Source organism: Sinohyriopsis cumingii, unplaced genomic scaffold (genome assembly GCF_028554795.1).
Source record: "Sinohyriopsis cumingii isolate HCF-2022 unplaced genomic scaffold, ASM2855479v2 utg000160l, whole genome shotgun sequence".
NCBI lineage: Eukaryota > Metazoa > Mollusca > Bivalvia > Unionida > Unionidae > Sinohyriopsis > Sinohyriopsis cumingii.
The window spans coordinates 2535800-2558426 of NW_028315873.1; the positions used below are offsets into that span (position 1 = coordinate 2535800).

The following is a 22627-nucleotide window of genomic DNA, read 5'->3' on the forward strand; positions in this document are numbered from 1 at the left end:
ATCATCTATGTTAATACAGCTGTCGGTAATAATGGGTGTCACTCTAAGTATCTTAGTACAGTATCAACTGTTGATAATAATAGTGTCTATGTATGTTAGTACAGCTGTCGCTAATGATGATGTCACTCTAGTTATGTTATAAATGTCGATAATAATGGAATCACTCTATTTATGTTAATACAGTAGCCCATCAAGAACATAAATCCATAAATTTACTAATTGCTCCCTCGAATTATAAATAGAGCAAGATGCCAGAGGAAGTAGCAATGAAGAAAGGACTAAAAGGTGAAGACAAATATGTCGGGATAAGCTCCACAGAAGACTCTCTCTCTCTCTCTCTTTCTCTCTCTCACACACACACAAACACACACACACACACACACACACACACACACACACACACATTACGTCAAACAAACAACCTCCCAATGAACAATGAACAAAGTTACTCATGAAAATATACAAGTACAAATGCAATCGTAATGAATTTATATACATTTCTTAATTTTAAATAATGACATATGACACTGAAGAGATTGATGAATCATATCATTATGATCTTAAAAATAATACTGTAATAATAGACTTACGATTTAAGACATTAAAAACAAAGCATTATATTCTTGTCCGTCAACTCATTTTAACGAAGACGTTGCATAGCATGCCGTTTGGGTTTATTATCTCTAGAGTCGGAAACAACTTTTAAGTTTACAAAAACTTATTATGGTTTCTATTATTTTTGGAACAGCTAATATATAACAATATGACTGAAGTGAGCCTGAAATTGTACACCTGAAATATAAAAATTAGCAGTTGACCAATTTCATTATACAACTGCAAGAACTGGTCCTTTGTAATCTATATCCGAATCCATATATCACGTTGATTTTACTTATTTTATCATGGCCTGATGCAGTGTTCTTTGCAAACAGAATGCCTCATTAACATGCATAGCCCTTTGCACAACTTTGATAATTCTAGACAATAGAGAGATACGGAGGTGAGTAAATTTGGTCAAACTTTGAATCAGTTATGCTGAACAGTTGCTATACATTTCCTAAATGTTAGAGCAGATGTACGTGTTTTGCAAACGAGGAAAGGAGACTGGAAGACTACATCATACTATCAGGTTTATTAAGCCTGTTGAAAAACTCACTGTTCAAACAAGAACTGAACTGGATCATTTGGCCGATAGTTTCAATACAGCTCTGGGTGATATAAATTTAGGTATAAAACCCTATTATTTTTAGTGAAACGAGGATGCAAATAACTGATATCTGACTAATTAAGAATAGGTACTCATGGACTCGCTTTGTAATGATTTTAAACTACTGTTACTAAGAAAGAACAATCGCTTGACGTATCCTTAAGAACGCTATATAATGAAGCAGATAGCTTCAAAGTCGATTGAATCAAATCAAATATTCCTCAATCACCCTAATGCAGTTTGGATTGAAAATGATAAATTACATCCTCTTTAACTAGTTTAGGAAAACCGATATAAGTAAACTGCATTAAACATTGCTGTAACTCGGAAATAAATATAGAAGTCTGCAGAAATAAATATAGAAGTCTACAATAACAAAAATATAAAGAAGTCTGAAAAATAAATATAGAAGTATGCAGAACTAAATAGAGAGAAGTCTGCAGAAATAAACATAGAAGTATGGAGAACTAAATATAGAGAAGTCTGCAGAAATAAATATAGAGAAGTCTCCAATACTGTATTGAAGCTGGTTCCCAAACTATTAAGTCTATTAATTAAAATATTATTATTATGTCGTTACGGGGCGTAATTATAGGTTACTGTATTTGTATGGGAAAATATGAACGAGTTTTGGGATGGAATACTGCACTACCTTGGGAGTGCAGTATATCCTTTCGACAAAACGAGTTCATATTTTCCCATACAAATGCAGTATCCGTTTTATTATATGCTCATTTTAATAGTCTACCGAAGGTTTAATTATATAAACAAAGTACACTATAAGAAACAACGTAAATGAATGAATGCCGTTTTCCAAAACTAAATACACAAGCGCAGATTTGTCATTACACAATGACATCGTTATTAATGCGCACATAACTCCGCCCAGATAAATTTGAACTTAGTCGCGCGCTCGACATAACTTTCGAAAGAAAATGGCGTGTCCACTTAAAATTGAAATTTGCAGTCATATTGTGAATGAATACGCATTGCAATAACTTTTCCATTGGATATGGAATGAATAGATTTTGGTATTTTGTTTCGATTCGACGAAAGTTTGTGATTTTGGACTGGATTCATCTGTGCAAATTATACATGAAATACATCGGACTATAGTGGCACGGGAGAAACGTGTTTACGTCTGCAAATGTGGTTTTGTTTCTGTCAAGAAATGTTTGAAATCATAATGTGGGAAAAATATTAGGTCTTTCAATTGCAATTATCAAAAAGACGCTATGGAATTTAATGCTTATTTAATTTTGAGTGCAGTAAGGAGGATGTAATTGCACTTTCATCGAAATTACAGCCGAATTTCGAAATGTGTAATCAAGATTGAAAACCTGGCTCATGTAATTCGGATTTGCAGAATTAAGAAAATACATTCTGAGGAAATTCTGGATGTAAAACTAAGTATATTTTATTTTGCCATTCTCATGACCAGCTAAAGAAGACAGAACATACATACCTTGTCACTTGCATGTTATTTGTAAGGACTTATTCTTCCGTCTTTTATATACTGTAGCTAGCCTAAATCCGTAACATTGTATCAACCGCGGAATTGCAGTCCACGAAACATGTTTTAGTTCTTCAGAAACAAATTTAAACAAGCAAAACGTAAAGAGCCTCATACGCCAGCGTACATGCATTGTGTACAAATCATGTACGCTAGCGTCTGCGTCCATTGTTTGTTTACCCTAGAAAGTAGTTCCTTTATACACGTGAATGCTATATGTGTATTGTCGCACGCGTTCAGTATCGGGGAATACTGAACGATTCTGACAATGTAAAGTTAACGGGAGAAAAATTAGCTTACAACAAGTATAAATACATTATGTCGTTACGATACGTAAGTATAAGTACATGATGTTGTTACGGTGCGTAAGTATAAGTACTAAAAAAACAGGTAACAAACAATACAGACCAGAACAAATCACCATGGTTACAAAAACCACCAAGGATTAACATTGAAGCTACCAAATTAGGCAATAAAGAAGGACAAGAAAGCTTACTAAAACCTGTACTGGTAAACGAAATCAACCAAAAATACCCGGACTATGTTAAAATATATACCGATGGATCAAAAACAAACAACCCACCAAGAACAGCAGCAACAATAGTCATCCCTGAATTCAATATACAAACGGAATCCAGATTACCTGACTATTGCTCCATTTACACCAATGAATTCTGGGCTATACTTGAATCACTACAATGGATCAAAGACAACCAAATACCTAAAGCAGTCATTCTAAGCGATTCCCTAAGCGTTATCAAATCGATCCAAAATCGCAATACACACTCTAGGGAACAATTCCTCGACAGAGCATGCCAATTAATCGACGATATCACCACAGCACATCAATTGGTCGAGCTCATATGGATACCGTCGCACATTGGAATCTCTGGCAACGAAACAGCAGACAAAGTTGCAAAAACCAAACTAGGAGATCAAAACTCTATCAAGCTTAACTATAGCTCTACAGAAGCAATAAGCTTCGCACAAACATATATGGACCAAACATGGCAAGATTTTTGGAACTCCTCCACAAAAGGTAAAAAGACCATGAAACCCAAAAAAAGTAGATAGGAACATACAGCTACCTAAGGGTACCTATTTAGAACAGAAACCATAAACAGGATAATAACTGGAAAAACTAAACTAGCAAGCAGTTTTGGAAGGTTTATAGGACCCAAACCAGCAACCATTAACTGCTTTAACTGCCACACCACCGAAGATCTACACCACGTATTCAATATACGCCCAAAATATCAACCCGCTCGGAAAATATTTATCAAAAACCAAAAAGAGATTGGATCACCACACACATACCCAGAGTTACTTATAGACTCTAATAAAAATAAACAATCAGCTTATAAAAATATAGATCAATTCATAGACTCAGCAGGACTTAGGAACAAAATAAAATTACTATCCCCACAAAACCAAAAGACCAAGTAACTAGCAAAATAAATTTAGAAGCCACCACATAAAAACCCATAACATAATCATTCAATTTTATAAAAGTATTAATAAATAATTCACTTACGAAGCTCCTATAAAAAACTAAGGAAACCGCAAAATCGGATGTCCTAGATGTCCTTAACGAACCGAGTAATCAGCTAGGATTCCGGTCCTAGATGTCCTTAACGAACCGTGTAATCGGCTAGGACTCCGGTCTCTTGGTAAATAAAGTATAAATAACATTCAATCTCTATAAACATTAATTAATAAATAACTTAAAGAGGTAACATCTAAAAACTTATAAATAACATAACGTAGGAAGCACACCCTAAACACCTCGACTAGTAATACCATAATAACCTTGAAAATCTCTCTTCATACATGATTCTACTAAGAACCTCTATAAACAGCATAGAACATCCCCCCTCCTTTTAGAACATTTTGAAGAAGAAAAAAAAATTGAAAAAAAAAATTGCAAGAAACACCAGGCAAATGCAACAAGAAACCAACGATGTAATGCAAGCAGGACCGTTCCCGAGCTCTCCTTCCTACTAATGACAGCCAACCATTCAACTGAAGGGACTTTTATGGACCCACAGATTGAGGCCAAACTATCAGGGTTCCTTGAATCCATAAAAGCCTGGGAGAGGTGGCACCATCCCCTTCCCCAGGAACAACTAGCAGGCTGCGGTGCAGTCAGAAAAAAGTGGCACATGCACAATTGTGCGCACGCCACTATAATTTAACTCAACAACAACAAAAGTATAAGTACATGATGTCGGTACGATACGTAAGCATAAGTACATGATGTCGTTACGGTGCGTAAGTATAAGTACATGATGTCGTTACGGTGTGTAAGTATAAGTACATGATGTCGTTACGGTGCGTAAGTATAAGTACATGATGTCGTTACGGTGCGTAAGTATAAGTACATGATGTCGTTACGGTGTGTAAGTATAAGTACATGATGTCGTTACGGTGCGTAAATATAAGTACATGATGTCGATCGATGCGTAAGTATAAATACATGATGTCGTTAGGGTGTGTAAGTATAAGTACATGATGTCGTTACGATACGTAAGTATAAGTACATGATGTTGTTACGGTGCGTAAGTATAAGTACATGATGTCGTTATGGTGCGTAAGTACAAGTACATGATGTCGTTACGGTACGTAAGTATAAGTACATGATGTCGTTACGGTGCGTAAGTATAAGTACATGATGTCGTCACGGTGCGTAAAAGTACATGATGTCGTTACGGTGCGTAAGCATAAGTACATGATGTCGTTACGGTGAGCAATTATAAGTACATGATGTCGTTACGGTGCGTAAGTATAAGTACATGATGTCGTTACGGTGCGTAAGTATAAGTATATGATGTCGTTACGGTGCGTAAGTATAAGTACATGATGTTATGGTGCGTTGAAGTACATGATGTCGTTACGATGCGTAAGTATAAAAACATGATGTCGTTACGGTGCGTAAGTATAAGTACATGATGTCGTTACGGTACGTAAGTAAAAGTACGTGATGTCGTTACGGTGCGTAAGTATAAGTACACGATGTCGTTACGGTACGTAAGTATAAGTACACGATGTCGTTACGGTACGTAAGTATAAGTACACGATGTCGTTACGGTGCGTAAGTATAAGTACACGATGTCGTTCGATGCGTAAGTATAAATACATGATGTCGTTAGGGTGTGTAAGTATAAGTACATGATGTCGTTACGGTACATAAGTACATGATGTCGTTACGATACGTAAGTATAAGTACATGATGTTGTTACGGTGCGTAAGTATAAGTACATGATGTCGTTATGGTGCGTAAGTACAAGTACATGATGTCGCTACGGTACGTAAGTATAAGTACATGATGTCGTTACGGTGCGTAAGTATAAGTACATGATGTCGTTACGGTGCGTAAAAGTACATGATGTCGTTACGGTGCGTAAGCATAAATACATGATGTCGTTACGGTGAGCAATTATAAGTACATGATGTCGTTACGGTGCGTAAGTATAAGTACATGATGTTACGGTGCGTTAAGGTACATGATGTCGTTACGGTGCGTAAGTATAAATACATGATGTCGTTACGGTGCGTAAGTATAAGTACATGATGTCGTTACGGTACGTAAGTAAAAGTACGTGATGTCGTTACGGTGCGTAAGTATAAGTACACGATGTCGTTACGGTACGTAAGTATAAGTACACGATGTCGTTACGGTGCGTAAGTATAAGTACACGATGTCGTTACGGTACGTAAGTATAAGTACATGATGTCGTTACGGTGCGTAAGTATAAGTACACGATGTCGTTACGGTACGTAAGTATAAGTACACGATGTCGTTACGGTACGTAATTATAAGTACATGATGTCGTTACGGTGCATAAGTATAAGTACATGATGTTACGGTGCGTTAAGGTACATGATGTCGTTACGGTGCGTAAGTATAAATACATGATGTCGTTACGGTGCGTAAGTATAAGTACATGATGTCGTTACGGTACGTAAGTAAAAGTACGTGATGTCGTTACGGTGCGTAAGTATAAGTACACGATGTCGTTACGGTACGTAAGTATAAGTACACGATGTCGTTACGGTGCGTAAGTATAAGTACACGATGTCGTTACGGTACGTAAGTATAAGTACATGATGTCGTTACGGTGCGTAAGTATAAGTACACGATGTCGTTACGGTACGTAAGTATAAGTACACGATGTCGTTACGGTACGTAATTATAAGTACATGATGTCGTTACGGTGCATAAGTATAAGTACATGATGTTACGGTGCGTTAAGGTACATGATGTCGTTACGGTGCGTAAGTATAAATACATGATGTCGTTACGGTGCGTAAGTATAAGTACATGATGTCGTTACGGTACGTAAGTAAAAGTACGTGATGTCGTTACGGTGCGTAAGTATAAGTACACGATGTCGTTACGGTACGTAAGTATAAGTACACGATGTCGTTACGGTGCGTAAGTATAAGTACACGATGTCGTTACGGTACGTAAGTATAAGTACATGATGTCGTTACGGTACATAAGTATAAGTACATGATGTCGTTACGGTACGTAAGTATAAGTACATGATATCGTTACGGTGCGTAAGTATAAATACATGATTTCGTTACAGTACTTAGGTGTCAGTTCAATCATGTCGTTATGGCACGTAATTGCAAGTGCATGATGCCGTTACGGTACGTAAGTGTTAGTGAATGTTGTCATTACGATACGTATGTATATGTTCATGATGTCTTTACGGTACGTAAGTGTGAGTGCATGATGTCTTTACGGTACGTAAGTGTGAGCGCATGATGTCTTTACGGTACGTATGTATATGTTCATGATGTCTTGACGGTACGTAAGTGTGAGTGCATGATGTTTTTACGGTACGTAAGTGTAAGTGCATTATATCGTTACATGACCTAAGTATAAGTGGATGAGATCGTTACAGTGCATAAGTAAAAGTGCATGCTGCTGTAAGTGAATGTTGTCGTGAAGCTACATTAGTATAAGCACATGATGTCGTTACAGTACGTAAGTATAAGCGCATGATGTCGTTACGGTACGTAAGTATAAGCGCATGACGTCGTTACGGTACGTAAGTATAAGCGCATGATGTCGTTACGGTACGTAAGTATAAGCGCATGATGTCGTTACAGTACGTAAGTATAAGCGCATGATGTCGTTACGGTACGTAAGTATAAGCGCATGATGTCGTTACGGTACGTAAGTATAAGCGCATGATGTCGTTACGGTACGTAAGTATAAGTGGATGATGTCGTTACTTTACGTAATTGTAAGTGTATGCTGCGGTTAATGACACAGATAAGCACGTAGGTGACAGCACATGATGTGGTTACGGTGGCCATGATGCCAGTGTCTTTAAAGATAAGTCAGTTAGGTGTTAGTTCATGTTGTCGTTGTCGTTGCCGATATAGGTAAGACATTTAAGCGCATAGACCTGAGCGCATGTTGTCGTTACGTTTAAACGTATATTTCGATTCTCAAGCTTAGAGCGGTCAGTTTTATCTATATGCTTATCTCTAAAACCGTTAAAGTTATCCAAATTTACGTAACTAAGACTAAAATTACACATAACTCTGTATGCCTTGCCAAATATTTGTGTGGAGCTACTGGATTTCCAGCACTGTCTCATTACCTTAGTGTACCCACTGTTTTCCTGCAATGGACACATTATCTTACAGCAGTGGTCCTCAATCGTTCTGTGCCTAAGGCCACATTTGAGAGTTCATGACAGAGTGGCGGGCACCAACCAATAAACTTAAACGCATTTTCTTTTCTCAAGACAAATAAAGATATGGACACCAAATAAAAAAGCAACAAAGCAGCACTTACAATGAAACAAAAAACGTTCGACAACATACGTATTTGTATAAGTAAGATTATTGTTAGTCAGGTTGAAAGTTAATGTGATCTTTGGCACTGAATTTCATCGGCCAATTTTTCAAAGCAGCGACTGTAAGATAATGGCGGCACCAAAAACTGACATGGCGCGCAACATGGCGCACGCAGGCACCACGTTGAGGACCATTGTCTTAAAGTATCCAATGTTTTCCAGACAAATAGCAAATACTTACAGCAGGGGTCTCAAACAAGCCGTATCATGTGGCCCGCAATATGATTGTCGCCACAAGGTGTCATGAAAGAAAACTAAGGTGTTGCGGCCCTTGGGTCATAAAAAATGTCCTCATGCGGGTCTCAGGGTGCTTTGAGTTTGAGACCCCTGCCTTACAGTGCCCTCCTTTTTCCGGTTAATTAACACATTACTTTACAACACCCACTGTTTTCTTATCAACTGACACTTTACTTTAGAGTACCCACTGTTTTCATGGCAATTTTTACAAAATCTCACATTACCCACTTTTTTCGGGCAATCATCACATTACCTTAGAATACCCATTGATTTCTGGGCAATAGACACATTACCTTAAGGCACCCACTATTCTCGGGGGCAACTGATTTGTCACATTTCCTTACAATACGTGATATGTACATCACACTGGTTTGACACAAATGAGACCGTGATCCAAACTCCACACTAACTGTACACATTACTTTACAGTACATGATTGGTACACGATACTGATTCGACACATGTCGTTACAGTTCGTGATCTGAACACCGCGTTGATTTGACACGTTACCTTAAAATACGAGATCCGTACACACACTAAATTTACACATCACTGTACATAGCAGTAGACCACAATGATTTGACACACTGCCTTAAAATGCGTGATCCGTACACACTAATTTTACACATCACTGTACATATCGGTAGACCTCACTGATTTGACACATTACCTTAAAATGCGTGATCCCTACACACACTAATTTTACACATCACTGTACATATCCGTAGACCTCACTGATTTGACACATTACCTTAAAATGCGTGATGACTTTCTGTTTCTACTTACAAAAATGATATACATCTCTTTACATCTGTAAATATTCAAAAGTGTACATTTGTATTTTATTTAGACTGTTGTTTTGGGTCTAACACCATTTCACAGTGCACGATAGGCTATACATAGCGTGCAGTATAACTGGTGGATGTATAACGGTACCAACTGTACAACCCCAGGCGAGCGTGGCTTAAGGTGTAGGGAACATTGTTATCCGAAATGAACAACAAAACTAGCTGTGATTAGTGCATTATGTACGAGTTATACTTTCTGTTAGGCTTAAAAAAAAGTTGAGTCTCTTGGCAACATGTGAGATTATGTTAATTCATATCTCGGTCATATTTTGTATTTTTTTTTAATTGATACACATGACTGAAAATGTGACTGTTATGACTAGATAACTCTTACCCCTGTCTAATTTCAGCAGAGTTATCTCTCTTAAATGTAACGGAGTACCTGGTTCTGTCTTTGTCATTTGTCATTCTAACATTGTTCTCTATGACAGTGTGTGACATGCATGCTTAGGTAGGATAGAAAGTATATATTTTTCACAAAACATCAGCATTAAGGTCTATGGAAAAACAATTGGCACCGTGATAGCTTGAGAAAGAATCCAACAAAATCCCGTTAGGAGCCACCAACCAATGGGAAGCTATTGGCAGGCTTTCTCCCATACCGATACTAACCGAGCTCGAGACATGAACCCACAAGGAAGAATGTGATATCATTGATCGGTAAAGCTAAGGGTCTGTACCGCTGTGCTACCAGGAGACCCTAATTTTGACTCAGTGTGCTAGTTGTAATGACAAATTGCGATTAATGTGACACATATTAAACATTTGCCCACGAATCAGTGCTGTATTATTTTGTAAAACACTCTGCTCCTTTTTTTATTTGTAATAAGAAGTAACTAATCCTATAATGCTCTGTTCTACTGGCACTAAAAATATACCGACTTTACTTTTTATGAAACCAATTTTTCACTTTTCAAGTTGTTTTTTTTTTCCAGTTAAAAAAAACTAATTGAGAACTATTTCTTGGAGATAATTCTAATACCATTTTATTTCACGTTTAAAATTTATTTTTAGCCACATGATGTTAAGGAAAATTTATCAAGAAATATGAATAGATTTCGCGCTCTGTTGATGCAATTCGAAGTAACCTTGAAATCTCGTTTTGAAACAACAACAACAGCACAAAGAACAAACAAAAACAACAAGAACACTAAAAAATAACTACCTAAACACACCACGAAAATAAGTGCAATAAAGATTGGCTGCTTAACTAAGCACACAGTTTCCAATGCAGAAACGTCTTCCATATGTAACAAAAAGTCGGGTATATAATGCAAGGTAAAATATATCCTGCGGTCTCTTTGATAATCCTTTGATCTAAAGTGCAAAAGCAGTGAACATGATTTCATTTGTATTTCAACAAGGAGTTAGATAATTACAGACTGTATAATTAGACTCCGGTCTGGGTTGAAATGCGGTCCAAATGGAAAAGAAATTGGCTCGGGTGTGCAATGCCTTTTATATCACAATTATTGGTAGCACTTAATGAATCACTCTTGGAGGTCGTAAGGAGGCAGGGAAACCGCCTGAGACAGAGGTCTTTGGTAGGATGAACGATCCTCATTAGGTAGAAGAACCAGCCTGGGTAGGTCATCATTCGGGAAATACTCCGCTTTCAAAAACATATTTAACTACAATTTTGTTTTAAATTCTGTCTAACTTGCTACACGACACCGCAGAAATTAGGGGGATACATATACACATGAAAATGTTTTTTTCGGCAATCAAATGGGGGAGGGGGGAGCACCTAAACAGTACCCAAAGAAACAATAATGACTTGTAATGGCTACAGTTGAGTTACTCGATGCCGATGGAGATAAAGTAAGTTAGAAGCAGATGGTTGAGAAAATTCATAGTATCATATCGGAAACTGGGTTTCAATTTATTTAGGTTCATTAAAAAAAAGTCCCTGGTTAAATACAACCTTTAAGGAAAGACTTCATAATCAGTTAATATAGACAGACATAGAAATCGTCCATTACTAAATATACAAAAACGGGTACATAGAGATATTTTAAAACGGAATTAAAATCAGAACAGTATTTGTTAGAAGTCTTATAAAACATAAAGCAAACGTAATAATATTTCGGGCAGCATACAATCACTGTTTACCAATAGAAAAATCTGGATTTTTTTTAAGGTAGCTTTAACACTTGTTCAGTCATATCGCTAAGATGTCTGCAGTGTGGCAGTTTATAGTGATGTCTAGCACGGCGACATCATGCCGCAGACATGTAGCATGATGTCCCACACAATCACATTAGCCTGATACCAGGCCGACCAGTCCTAACACTAACCTCTTAATGCTGAGCGCCAAGCGAGGCAGCTGTAGGAACCATTTTTGCAAGTCTTTTGACTCGGCTGAGGTTCGACCTGCGACCTCCCGCATCCGAGGCGGACGCTCTAAACACTAGGCCACCGGAGCTGTCAACGTGACATGCACACATGAAAATGTGTTAAACTATAAAATAATTTATGTTTCATTTATCGAAACTTATATATTGTCTCTCTAGGTATGTAAATATCCCTGTGTTTACGTTTCTTCTTGTACTGGTTCCACTGTAGTATTGACTGCGATATACCTGTCAATCTGTGAATGTGATATAGCTGTCAATTTGTGACTCTGATATAGCTGTCAGTCTGTGACTGTGATCTACAGCTGTGATCTACTTGTCAATCTGTGACTTTGATATACCTGTCAATCTGTGATTGTGATATACCTGTCAATCTGTGACTTTGATATATCTGTCAATCTGTGACTGTGATATACATGTCAATCTGTGACGTTGGTATAGCTGTCAATCTGTGACTGGTATGGCTGTCAATCTGAGTTAAACTGACTCCAATTTGAAAAAAATGGTTTCGTCCATGGCTGATGTACACACATGCAAAACATGATATCATTCATGACTGATGTACACACATGCAAAACATGATATCATCCATGGCTCATGTACACACATGCAGAACATGATATCGTCCATGGCTGATGTACACACATGCAAAACGTCCATGGCTGACGTACACACATGCAAAACATGACATCGTCCATGGCTGATGTACACACATGCAAAACCTGATATCGTCCATGTCTGATGTACACACATGCAAAACATGATATCATCCATGACAGATGTACACATATGCAAAACATGATATCGTCCATGGTTGATGTACACACATGCAAAACATGATATCGTCCATGGCTGATGTACACACATGCAAAACATGATATCATCCATTGCTGATGTACACACATGCAAAACATGATATCATCCATGGCTGATGTACACACATGCAAAATATGATATCTTCCATGGCTGATGTACATACATGTAAAACATGATATCGTCCATGGCTGATGTACACACATGCAAAACGTCATATCGTCCATTACTGATGTACATACATGCGAAACATGATAATCGTTCATGACTTATGTAAGCACATGCAAAACATGATACCGTTCATGACTGATGTACACACACATGCAAAACATATCGTTCATGACTGATGCAGACACATGCAAAACATGATATCATTCATGACTGATGTACACACATGCAAAACATGATATCATCCATGACTGATGTACACACATGCAAAACATGATATCGTCCATGGCTGAGGTACACACATGCAAAACATGATATCGTCCATGGCTGAGGTACACACATGCAAAAGATGATATCGTCCATGGCTGATGTACACACATGCAAAACATGGTATCGTCCATGGCTGAGGTACACACATGCAAAAGATGATATCGTCCATGGCTGATGTACACACAGGCAAAACATGATATCGTCCATGGCTGAGGTACACACATGCAAAAGATGATATCGTCCATGGCTGATGTACACACATGCAAAACATGATATCGTCCATGGCTGATGTACACACATGCAAAAGATGATATCGTCCATGGCTGATGTACACACATGCAAAACATGGTATCGTCCATGGCTGATGTACACACATGCAAAACATGATATCGTCCATGGCTGATGTACACACATGCAAAAAATGATATCGTCCATGGCTGATGTACACACATGCAAAACATGGTATCGTCCATGGCTGAGGTACACATGCAAATCATTGTATCGTCCATGGCTGACGTACACACATGCAAAAGATGATATCGTCCATGGCTGACGTACACACATGCAAAACAAGATACTGATGTGAACAATATGGCATCCCCCATGACTGACATACACACATGCAAAGTGAGATACTAATGATTTACCACGCGTGTTGCGTATTGCAACTTGAGTGTAACAAAGACAAAGGGATTGTCGTTATCACTGTGTTTAATACTGTATTTGTCCTAGTTCATGGGGAGAATTATTATATATTTATTACATAAAAATGGCTCTTCAGACCATTCTGATAATTGTAGTGGTATGTCTTTGATTAAAGCTAAGTACAAAGATATTTACGTCTATTGTAGGGGCCACGAGTGGCTGAATGGTACGGATCATTGCCATCTCACCAGAGGTCTCACCAGACAGAGTCTGCGCGAGTTGAGTATCGGGTTCGGCCAATGTATGTTCGTGAGAAAGCTTGCTTGTTGCTTATCGTGGATCGGTGGTTCTTTCAGGGGTTTTCCCGGCTTTTTCCTCCACCATTTATACTGGCCGCCATGTACAGCCTATATTGTGCTGAAAAATGGCGTTCAACCCTACAACAACAATAACAACCTATGTTGTAAAAGTTCAAACTATAGACTTAGTAATTGCATTACTGACCAAATTCAAGTTGGACGGGGCGGGGGGGGGGGGTATTCCACTCTATAGTCTGATATGGAAGACATGTATATAAAAAGAGAGGGTACTGTTTGTATGTAGAATTTTTAATAAGCGGTTTTATGTGATCAAATACGTTAAATTGTAGAAGTGTCTTTCCTCAGAACATAGCATTGGAAAATGTTTGACCATTCGAATTCAATGTGCTCTAACTTTCGGTTAAATTTAAAGTCAAGCGACGGCTAAGCCGTATACGTTGTTGTTGTTGTTGTTGTAGGGTTTAACGCCATTTTTCAGCACACGATACTATGCATGGCGGCCAGTATTAATGGCAAGCTTTCTCACATAATGATACCCACATTAGCCGAATCCGAGACTCGAACCCACGTAGACAAAAGTGAGATGGCAGATGGTGATATGGATAGGACCAGATAATAAGCAGAATGTTGCAAAACGCTTAATTCGTTATACGATAACGTACGTGATGCATGTGCATCTCATGAGAAACATTTTATATTTAGATATGGTTTGAGCTTTGTACACATATCTTAAGACGCTGAAAATGTTTTTGTAACGGCATTTTCTCAAAGGGTGAATGATTGCATGAAGTTAGAATGTCACGATAAATATACAGTCGTCAAAATGTAGATCTTACCAAATTATAAATTACTCTTAAATGTTGAGAAGTATTTTTCCATCAGATTACCACGCAATGTAGCTTCTCGTGGGTCGGTGGTTCTTTCCGGGGATTTCCCGTTTTCTTCCTCCACCATTTATACTGGCCGCCATGTATAGCCTATCTTGTGCTAAAAAATGGCGTTAAACCCTACAACAACAACAACAACAACCATGCAATGTCTGTAAAGCTCTTTCGAGATTCAGATTTTCAAGTCATAAAGCTCTTTCGAGATTCAGATGTTCTAGTCATAAAGCTCCGTCGAGCTTCAGATTTTCTAGTAGTATTTTTTTAGAGATTTTAAAAGCGTTGCTGTTTCATATCGTAGTCATAATTTAGATCAACAGAGCTATATTAATCTACCTTTTTAAAGATTGTATGTCTTTATGTCACAAACAAATCCTTTTTTATTCACATATTTATATTATTTATATTTGTATAAAGACTTAACTGAGGTAGTTATATGAGATACGCATTTATCTAATTCATGAACGGAAATCTTTCACCAAACTTTAATTCTTTGTTATCTTTTACTAAGGCACATACTGAATAGAATGTTCTGCATTTTCTAAACAGGGGTCTTGTTGTTTTGATCTTTTGGGCGTTCCGTGCAAAACTAATTGGAAGTGCTATTTTGAAGCGGACTATAATGGATTGCTACTCTAAAGAGGCAGTGCTGACTAGTACATGATAATTTGAAAGCACTTCAGACGTATCTGTTTTAGCCAAGGTCAACACGTGTTACCGTATTTATACAAAAAAGACAGTCCTAAATCTCTTGTTTCTTGCTACATATTCTCTGTGGTCACTTCTACATTGGACTTCATTCGAAAACTCTGACACTGATAGGTTCATACATTGTGAGACATCCAATCATTTCCATGTTGGGTCTACGTTCACACATTGTGAGACACCCAATCATTTCCCTGTTGGGTTTACGTTTCATTCCGATGAGTAAGTTCTTATGAATGAAACTGTTTGGCTCAACGTTCAGCAGACGAAATGTTGTCTTTTCACAAACATGGGTCTAACTGATGACTTAATTACACTGGCCTAATTTATAAAACAGAGGACCAAAAACAGTTGTGCCAGGACATCAGCACTATCATGGCTATTTAATACATGAGAACGAACAAGCGTAACATTATATGCTCCCCTATGAAGGCAACGGCTGGACATGAAAAAGGTCATACTACTGTATATGTTAGTGCTACTTTTAATAGCGACATAATAATGTAATAGGGACATAATAATGTAATAGGGACATAATAATGTAATAGGGACATAATAATGTAATAAGGACATAATAATGTAATAGGGATATAATAATGTAATAGGGACACAATAATGTTCTTGTTGTTGTTGTGGGGTTTAACGCCATTTTTTAGCACACGGTAGGCTATGTATGGCGGCCAGTATTAATGGTGGAGGAAGAACCCGGGAAGAACCACCGACCCACAAGAAGCTACTGGCATGCCCACATTGGCATAATAATGTAATGGGGACATAATGTAATAGGGATATAATAGTTAATAGGGACATAATAATGTAATAGGGATATATTAATGTAATAGGGACATAATAATGTAATAGGGATATACTAATGCAATAGGGACATAATAATGTAATAGGGACATAATGTAATAGGGACATGATAATGTAATAGGGATATAATAATGTAATAGGGACATAATAATGTAATAGGGATAGAATAATGTAATAGGGACATAATAATGTAATAGGAATATGATAATATAATAGGGATATAATAATTAATAGGGACATAATAATGTAATAGGGATATAATAATTAATAGGGGCATAATAATTAATAGGGATATAATAATTAATAGGGATATAATAATTAATAGGGACATAATAATGTAATAGGGACATAATAATGTAATAGGTATATAATAATTAATAGGGATACAATAATGTTGTTGGGACCATAATGTAGTAGGAACAAAATAGTAATGCCTTTACAAAACAGATTTTGCATGTATATTGGAGGAGTATTTTGTTTACCTGCAGTTTAATGACATCATGAAATAACCTGTACGGGTGTGTTGCGAAGCTATATGGCGTAGTGGCAGTTTGTTGACATCATGGAACAGCCTTGACAGGTGTGTTGTTGGATTATTGTGCTTACTGACAGTTTAATGATATTACCAACAAGTCTTGACAGATGTTTTGTGGAGCTATACTGTGTAATAACAGTTTAGTGACGTTACGGAACAGCCTTGACAGGTGCGTTGTGGGGGCAATATTGTTTACTGACAGTTTAATTACGTTGCAGAACAGCTTTGACAGGTGTGATGTAGAACTATACTGCATAATGACACGTTAATGATATTACGGGACAGCCTTGACAGGTCTGTGTTGGAGCTGTATTGCTTACTGACAGTTTATGAAAGGACTTAGACCTATGCGTTGTAAGACTATTCCTATCAGTAGGAGTTAGTTCCTCTTGCATTCAGATAGCATACAATGTATTAACCATTACATCAGGAGGCATCCACTGATGCGACTCACCTGAAAATTTGGTCTTTATTCTGTCAACTTTCATGAAAGCAACATATGCACATCAAAAGTACAAGGTGATTTGTAAATTAGACATGGATTCATAAAATACCCATATAGCTACTAAAGTTTGTAATATAACCTATCTTAGCTAGTGTGTGTGTGTGTGTGGTTTAGACTTTTAACGTAACTTTAACAATTTTTCAGTCATATAGCTACGTTGTCTGCAGATTATAGTGATGTCTAGGACCAGTCCTAACACTAACATCTTAATGCTGAACGCCAAGCGAGGCAACTGCTAGTACCATTTTTAGATGTATGTGGTACGATTCGGCTGGGGTTTCGAACCCACAACCTCCGGCATCCGACTTGGACACACTAACGATTAGGCCACCGGTTACAGATGTAAGCTTGGCTGCCATATGAAATCTATCTTTGAGAATGTAGTTCAAGCGCACGACATGCTGAGAATAGCTTAATCAGGCATTCAAAGCGTCATTTACACGCATTTGTTTCAACGAAATGCTATATAATTATACATATTTCTTAGCAAATACTCACCTTCTTTTCTTTACAATTTATACAGACCTAGTCTTACACCAAATCTAAACTGAGAGTCATCGTTGAGCGAAAGTGCAAAGTTCACACAATGGTGCATTATCAAACCTTCAAGAAAACAATTGTCCTTCAGTTTTTGGAAATACTATACATTACCTCATTTCGAAAATATCTCGTCCAGTAAGAAAGATCGTAAAAGCATCATTTCATATGATACGCCTGGCAAAAATCATGTGACCTGTGTTTAGTGTCTTCTAAATTCTCTCTTCATTATTTATTTGGTTCATCACGTGCAAAAAATTAATCTCTGCATCATCTGCTTACTTATGTGCAAATTTTCTGTCAGACAATTCGCACAAATAGCTGTAAAAAATCACCTGGTAAATTTTTAACACAGAGGAAACTCAGTCGTTCCTGACATTATCACTTCAAGTCCTCTCGAATCCGATCAATGATAAAAAGTATGTATAGGTGCCCATTTCCAGTAAGTGACATTTTTGTGATCAGTCATGTCCAATCGTATGCACGTCGGTCAGACATTCAGTTCTCCATATAACAAAAACTGAGTCCAGAACGAGTGAATGAATGACTGACGTTTAATGGCACGCCAAAACAGGGGCGGTTATACCGTGCCTAGACGCAAAGTAGTGTGTGTGATCAGGTGGGGATATGGTTATAATGCAGCTCTACACGTGATGTTTGATCTGAGGGAGATAACGGTTCAACGTCGAATTTTCCAAGGAAATAGAAAGAACAAATGAATGCGATGATTTGTATCTAAATTATTTGCATTATTTGCTGTATCCCTTGGTGTGCGTCACGTGACACAATGAGATAAACCCATGCATCATAGCAAATGTACACGGATTCTACTAAAATATGGAAAAAATAGCAAATTTTGACCCCACCAACCTTCGCCCCCAAGAGCGAGGAATTTAGATTGGACTAACAAACCCAATCATGTACACTTTAAAATTAAGTGAAGCAATTATCATAAAATGTCTACCTGGAAGTTCAGAATCATGGTCTTTCAAATTTAATAATAATAATAACAATAATAATAATACCTGAACTGACGCAGCAACAACAAACAACATCGTGACTTGTATGGTTGACATTTGTTTTTGAGAAAGGCGAGACAAAAATGGGGAATATGCTGCTTTGTTGCTGACATTTATTTTTCTAAATATGACAATGGATTTAAAAAGCCAAGTCATAAAGTATTAGACACCTGTCTTTCCGATAAAATTATTCAGTTTATTGCGACTATGTTTTGACATACCTTGTTTTATACACATGTATTCCTTTGTTCCATGTCAATTGGTGATTCCTTAATATCATAAATGGTGAAATTTGTACGCACCCTTAACTACTAAGATTTTAAATAACAAGGGTTTCGCTGGTAATTTAAACTGGTAATTCGACAATTTAACAAAAGCTTTACTACATAGTTTTTTTATAGATATAATTTTTAGAACTGTCGTTGTTGATGTTTAGGATTTAATACGATTTTTAGCATATGATAAGCAACGCATAGCAGACAGTATATCTGGTAGAAAAAGAACCGGGGAAAACCACATACCCATGGGAAGCTACTGAGAAGCCTTATCACATACCCGAGACACGAACCCAAGTAAAGGTAAAATTTCGGTGGTTTGTGAAGGCGAGCAATTTCGATCACTCCACTCGGCCCCATATGGTTGTCTTAAATGGCTATCGTACCACAAACGTATGGGCTCGTGTGGGATGTAGACAACTTGTTTTTAGTTCTGCCGTATCCCTTGCACGAGTAGGTTGCTGTAGAGTGCAATTCATTTATTGGCCGCAATCATTAATTTTAATGCAGGAACAAAAATTCATTTTGCATTCATTTTTGTCGTATCCATACACGTGTGTAAACAGGAAGAAAAAAAATCCCACCCCTCCCTCTGAATTGACCAATAAAGAAAGAAATCACATGCATATTTCGACTTCCGTCTTGAGTTTTATTGGCGCGATAACCCAGTGGTTAGCATAATAAACTCCGACGCAGGATTACTGGGTTCGGTCCCCGACAATCACCGGGTCAGTTATCGTCATCCATTGCCTTTTTTCTCCTCAAACGTGATACTGGTGGTATCCAACGTGTCGGTTTTGGATAGCTCAGCTTTACAGACAACTGACATTACGCGAATTGTGGCGTACCGTGGAACCCTGCTATCTGAAATAGTACACTACAGGTACTCCACTTTTCCATCTCATTTGGTGATTTTTTTTATGCTACAGTAGCAAAGAGTTTCTTTTGCGCCCATTTTACATTATAAAATGGAATTAGCATGATAACAAAGCTTTCAGGCCATAAGCTGGTTTAAAACTAGATTTACAGGCCGCCTTTTGTAAACATTATATATATATATATATATATATATATATATATATATATATATATATATATATTGTAATTTTGTCTTTACCATGGGGGTGGGGGGCCACTAAGATCGGCAATGAGAAACAGGTACGGTTGGTCGACGTGAAATATATCAACCATTTTTCTCATTATTTAAAAATATTAATTCATTCGTTCGAATAATGCGCCAGTGAATACTGATTTTTTAAAATTATTTGTATTTTGTATTTTTCTTATAATCTTCATCACATAGGGGTTAGTGTGTTGCGCCAGGAAGCCAGGGCATTGTATTGCTGTATCCATCCACTAGCGTGTTCGCGTAACAAAAACGTATTATGCTGCGCCAGTAATTAAAACTGCTAATTAAATATTTAGACTAGTGCTGCAGGACAAAGTTTGGATTTTGTATATGAGTGATGTTATGTCTGTTAATGTGAAAATGTGTACTGCCACAGCGCTAAACAAAGATCGTACTATTCTGTATTAGTTCACGATGCAACATAAATTCTTTATATCACGTATTATGAAGCAATAAATTAAAGTCCTTTAGTAGTTTGGGTCCAGGATTTGTGTAATTACATTTTTTTCTTCTTCAAGGAACATAACTTCTGCTGTAATGGAATATTAACCAAACTGCCCTAATGCAGCGTGTTTTCATGGGTTGTGGTAAGATCCACTTTGACACTCTGTGTGTATGTGTGTGTGTGTGTGTGTGTGTGTGTGATTGGCGGACAGGGACATGAAGAACGTACGAGCTAGAAACTTTTAACATCTACCATGCATACAAATGTTGGAATAACGAAGAAAACAATTTCAAATTTCTCAAGCAATTTCATTGCACGTACCTATCTACAAAATGATTGCAGTGGCGTTTTCCCGTCAGGATTTGCTTGACGTATATTGACGTCAGTCACGCGTAAATCGTATGTGTACTTGAAGACGTAAAGTCTGTCTTTGGGTACCTTCCCAGTCTTTTTGACTTATTTCACTATTTGCGTTCATGTCTAACAAACGGTCCAACAGATAATAAAATATTAAAAACAACCGTTGATTCAACTTACCGTGATTGACGAAGCTCATGATTAGGTCAGTCCCATTCATTTCGTGGATATCAGGTACAGGGTTGTTGTTAAATACCGAATGCAGTCTACTTGGATTCACAGACGGCCTTTCTTCGTCATCATCGCTTCTTATCTTATTATAAAGCTCTAACATAAATTGTGGGGCCGACTTCTCCACGGCGTTGTTCTTAATGGGGTTCGGTCTGTGGTGCAACCCCAAAAGGGCCAGTATTTCTTGCTGCAATTCTTTCCTAGCTTTCCCTGGCATTCGGTCCACGGCGATCGTCTGTTCCAAACCATTGTCAGTTTTGTAAACTGTCGATTCGGAACAATACACTTTGTACAAGTTTATGATGCATACTAAACTTAGGAGAACTATCCACGTTAGAGATCCCACCGCATCCATACTGGTTTATAATGAAACACCTAGATCCTATTAGCGGAGAAAACCAAACAGAAATTTCCTTTCAACTAACGTGTATGTAAACAAGCCTGTCTAATCCAATCGGGGGTCAAGTTTGTTTTAACTCCGTATATACACCACAACTGCCCAAATTTTCACAAACTTCACATTTTCCTTTAAATGAATTCAACTTATGCTGAAGTCTAAGATTGTCGATTATCAGCAAAATGTCATAAAACGCACAGAACAGATCAACATAGAACACCTGCTTTTGTACCTTGCCGCTATATCTTCAGGTGAGTTTATATAAAGGCCGAATTCCTCCACACAAAGAAATCAGTGCAGTCAATACAATGGGGGCGTCAAGTGGGGGCAGTCAAACAAAGTCAGCTGGCTGACAAAGTATGTTCGTTTTCAGTTTGTTCTTTCAATATATGTTGCTAATGGACCCCTAAGGGTCCTGAATTACCCACAGGCCGTAGAGAGCTATCACAGGCCCCTGGGGTAAGAAACCACGGGGCCTCTCCTAGTTCTTCCTGAAACAAAATTGTTTTTTTTTATAAAACTAAAAAGTGTTGTTTGGCCC

The 22627-nt window shown here is 37.6% G+C and overlaps 1 protein-coding gene across 4 annotated transcripts in view; it reads right to left on the minus strand.

The window, feature by feature from the left end:
• Positions 1-22391, minus strand: part of LOC149774635 (bone morphogenetic protein 5-like) — a 51443-nt gene extending 29052 nt beyond the window's left edge. For 3 of the 4 annotated variants that reach the window (XM_089944748.1, XM_089944745.1, XM_089944744.1), the window contains exon 1: positions 21639-22363. In XM_089944748.1, coding sequence (XP_089800874.1) covers positions 21639-22044 — 406 coding nt within the window. In that variant the 5' untranslated portion in view covers positions 22045-22363. Of the gene's footprint in view, positions 1-21638 lie in introns of all 4 variants that reach the window. The other variant, XM_089944747.1, reaches the window with a different exon arrangement.
• Positions 22392-22627: the final 236 nt, after the last annotated feature.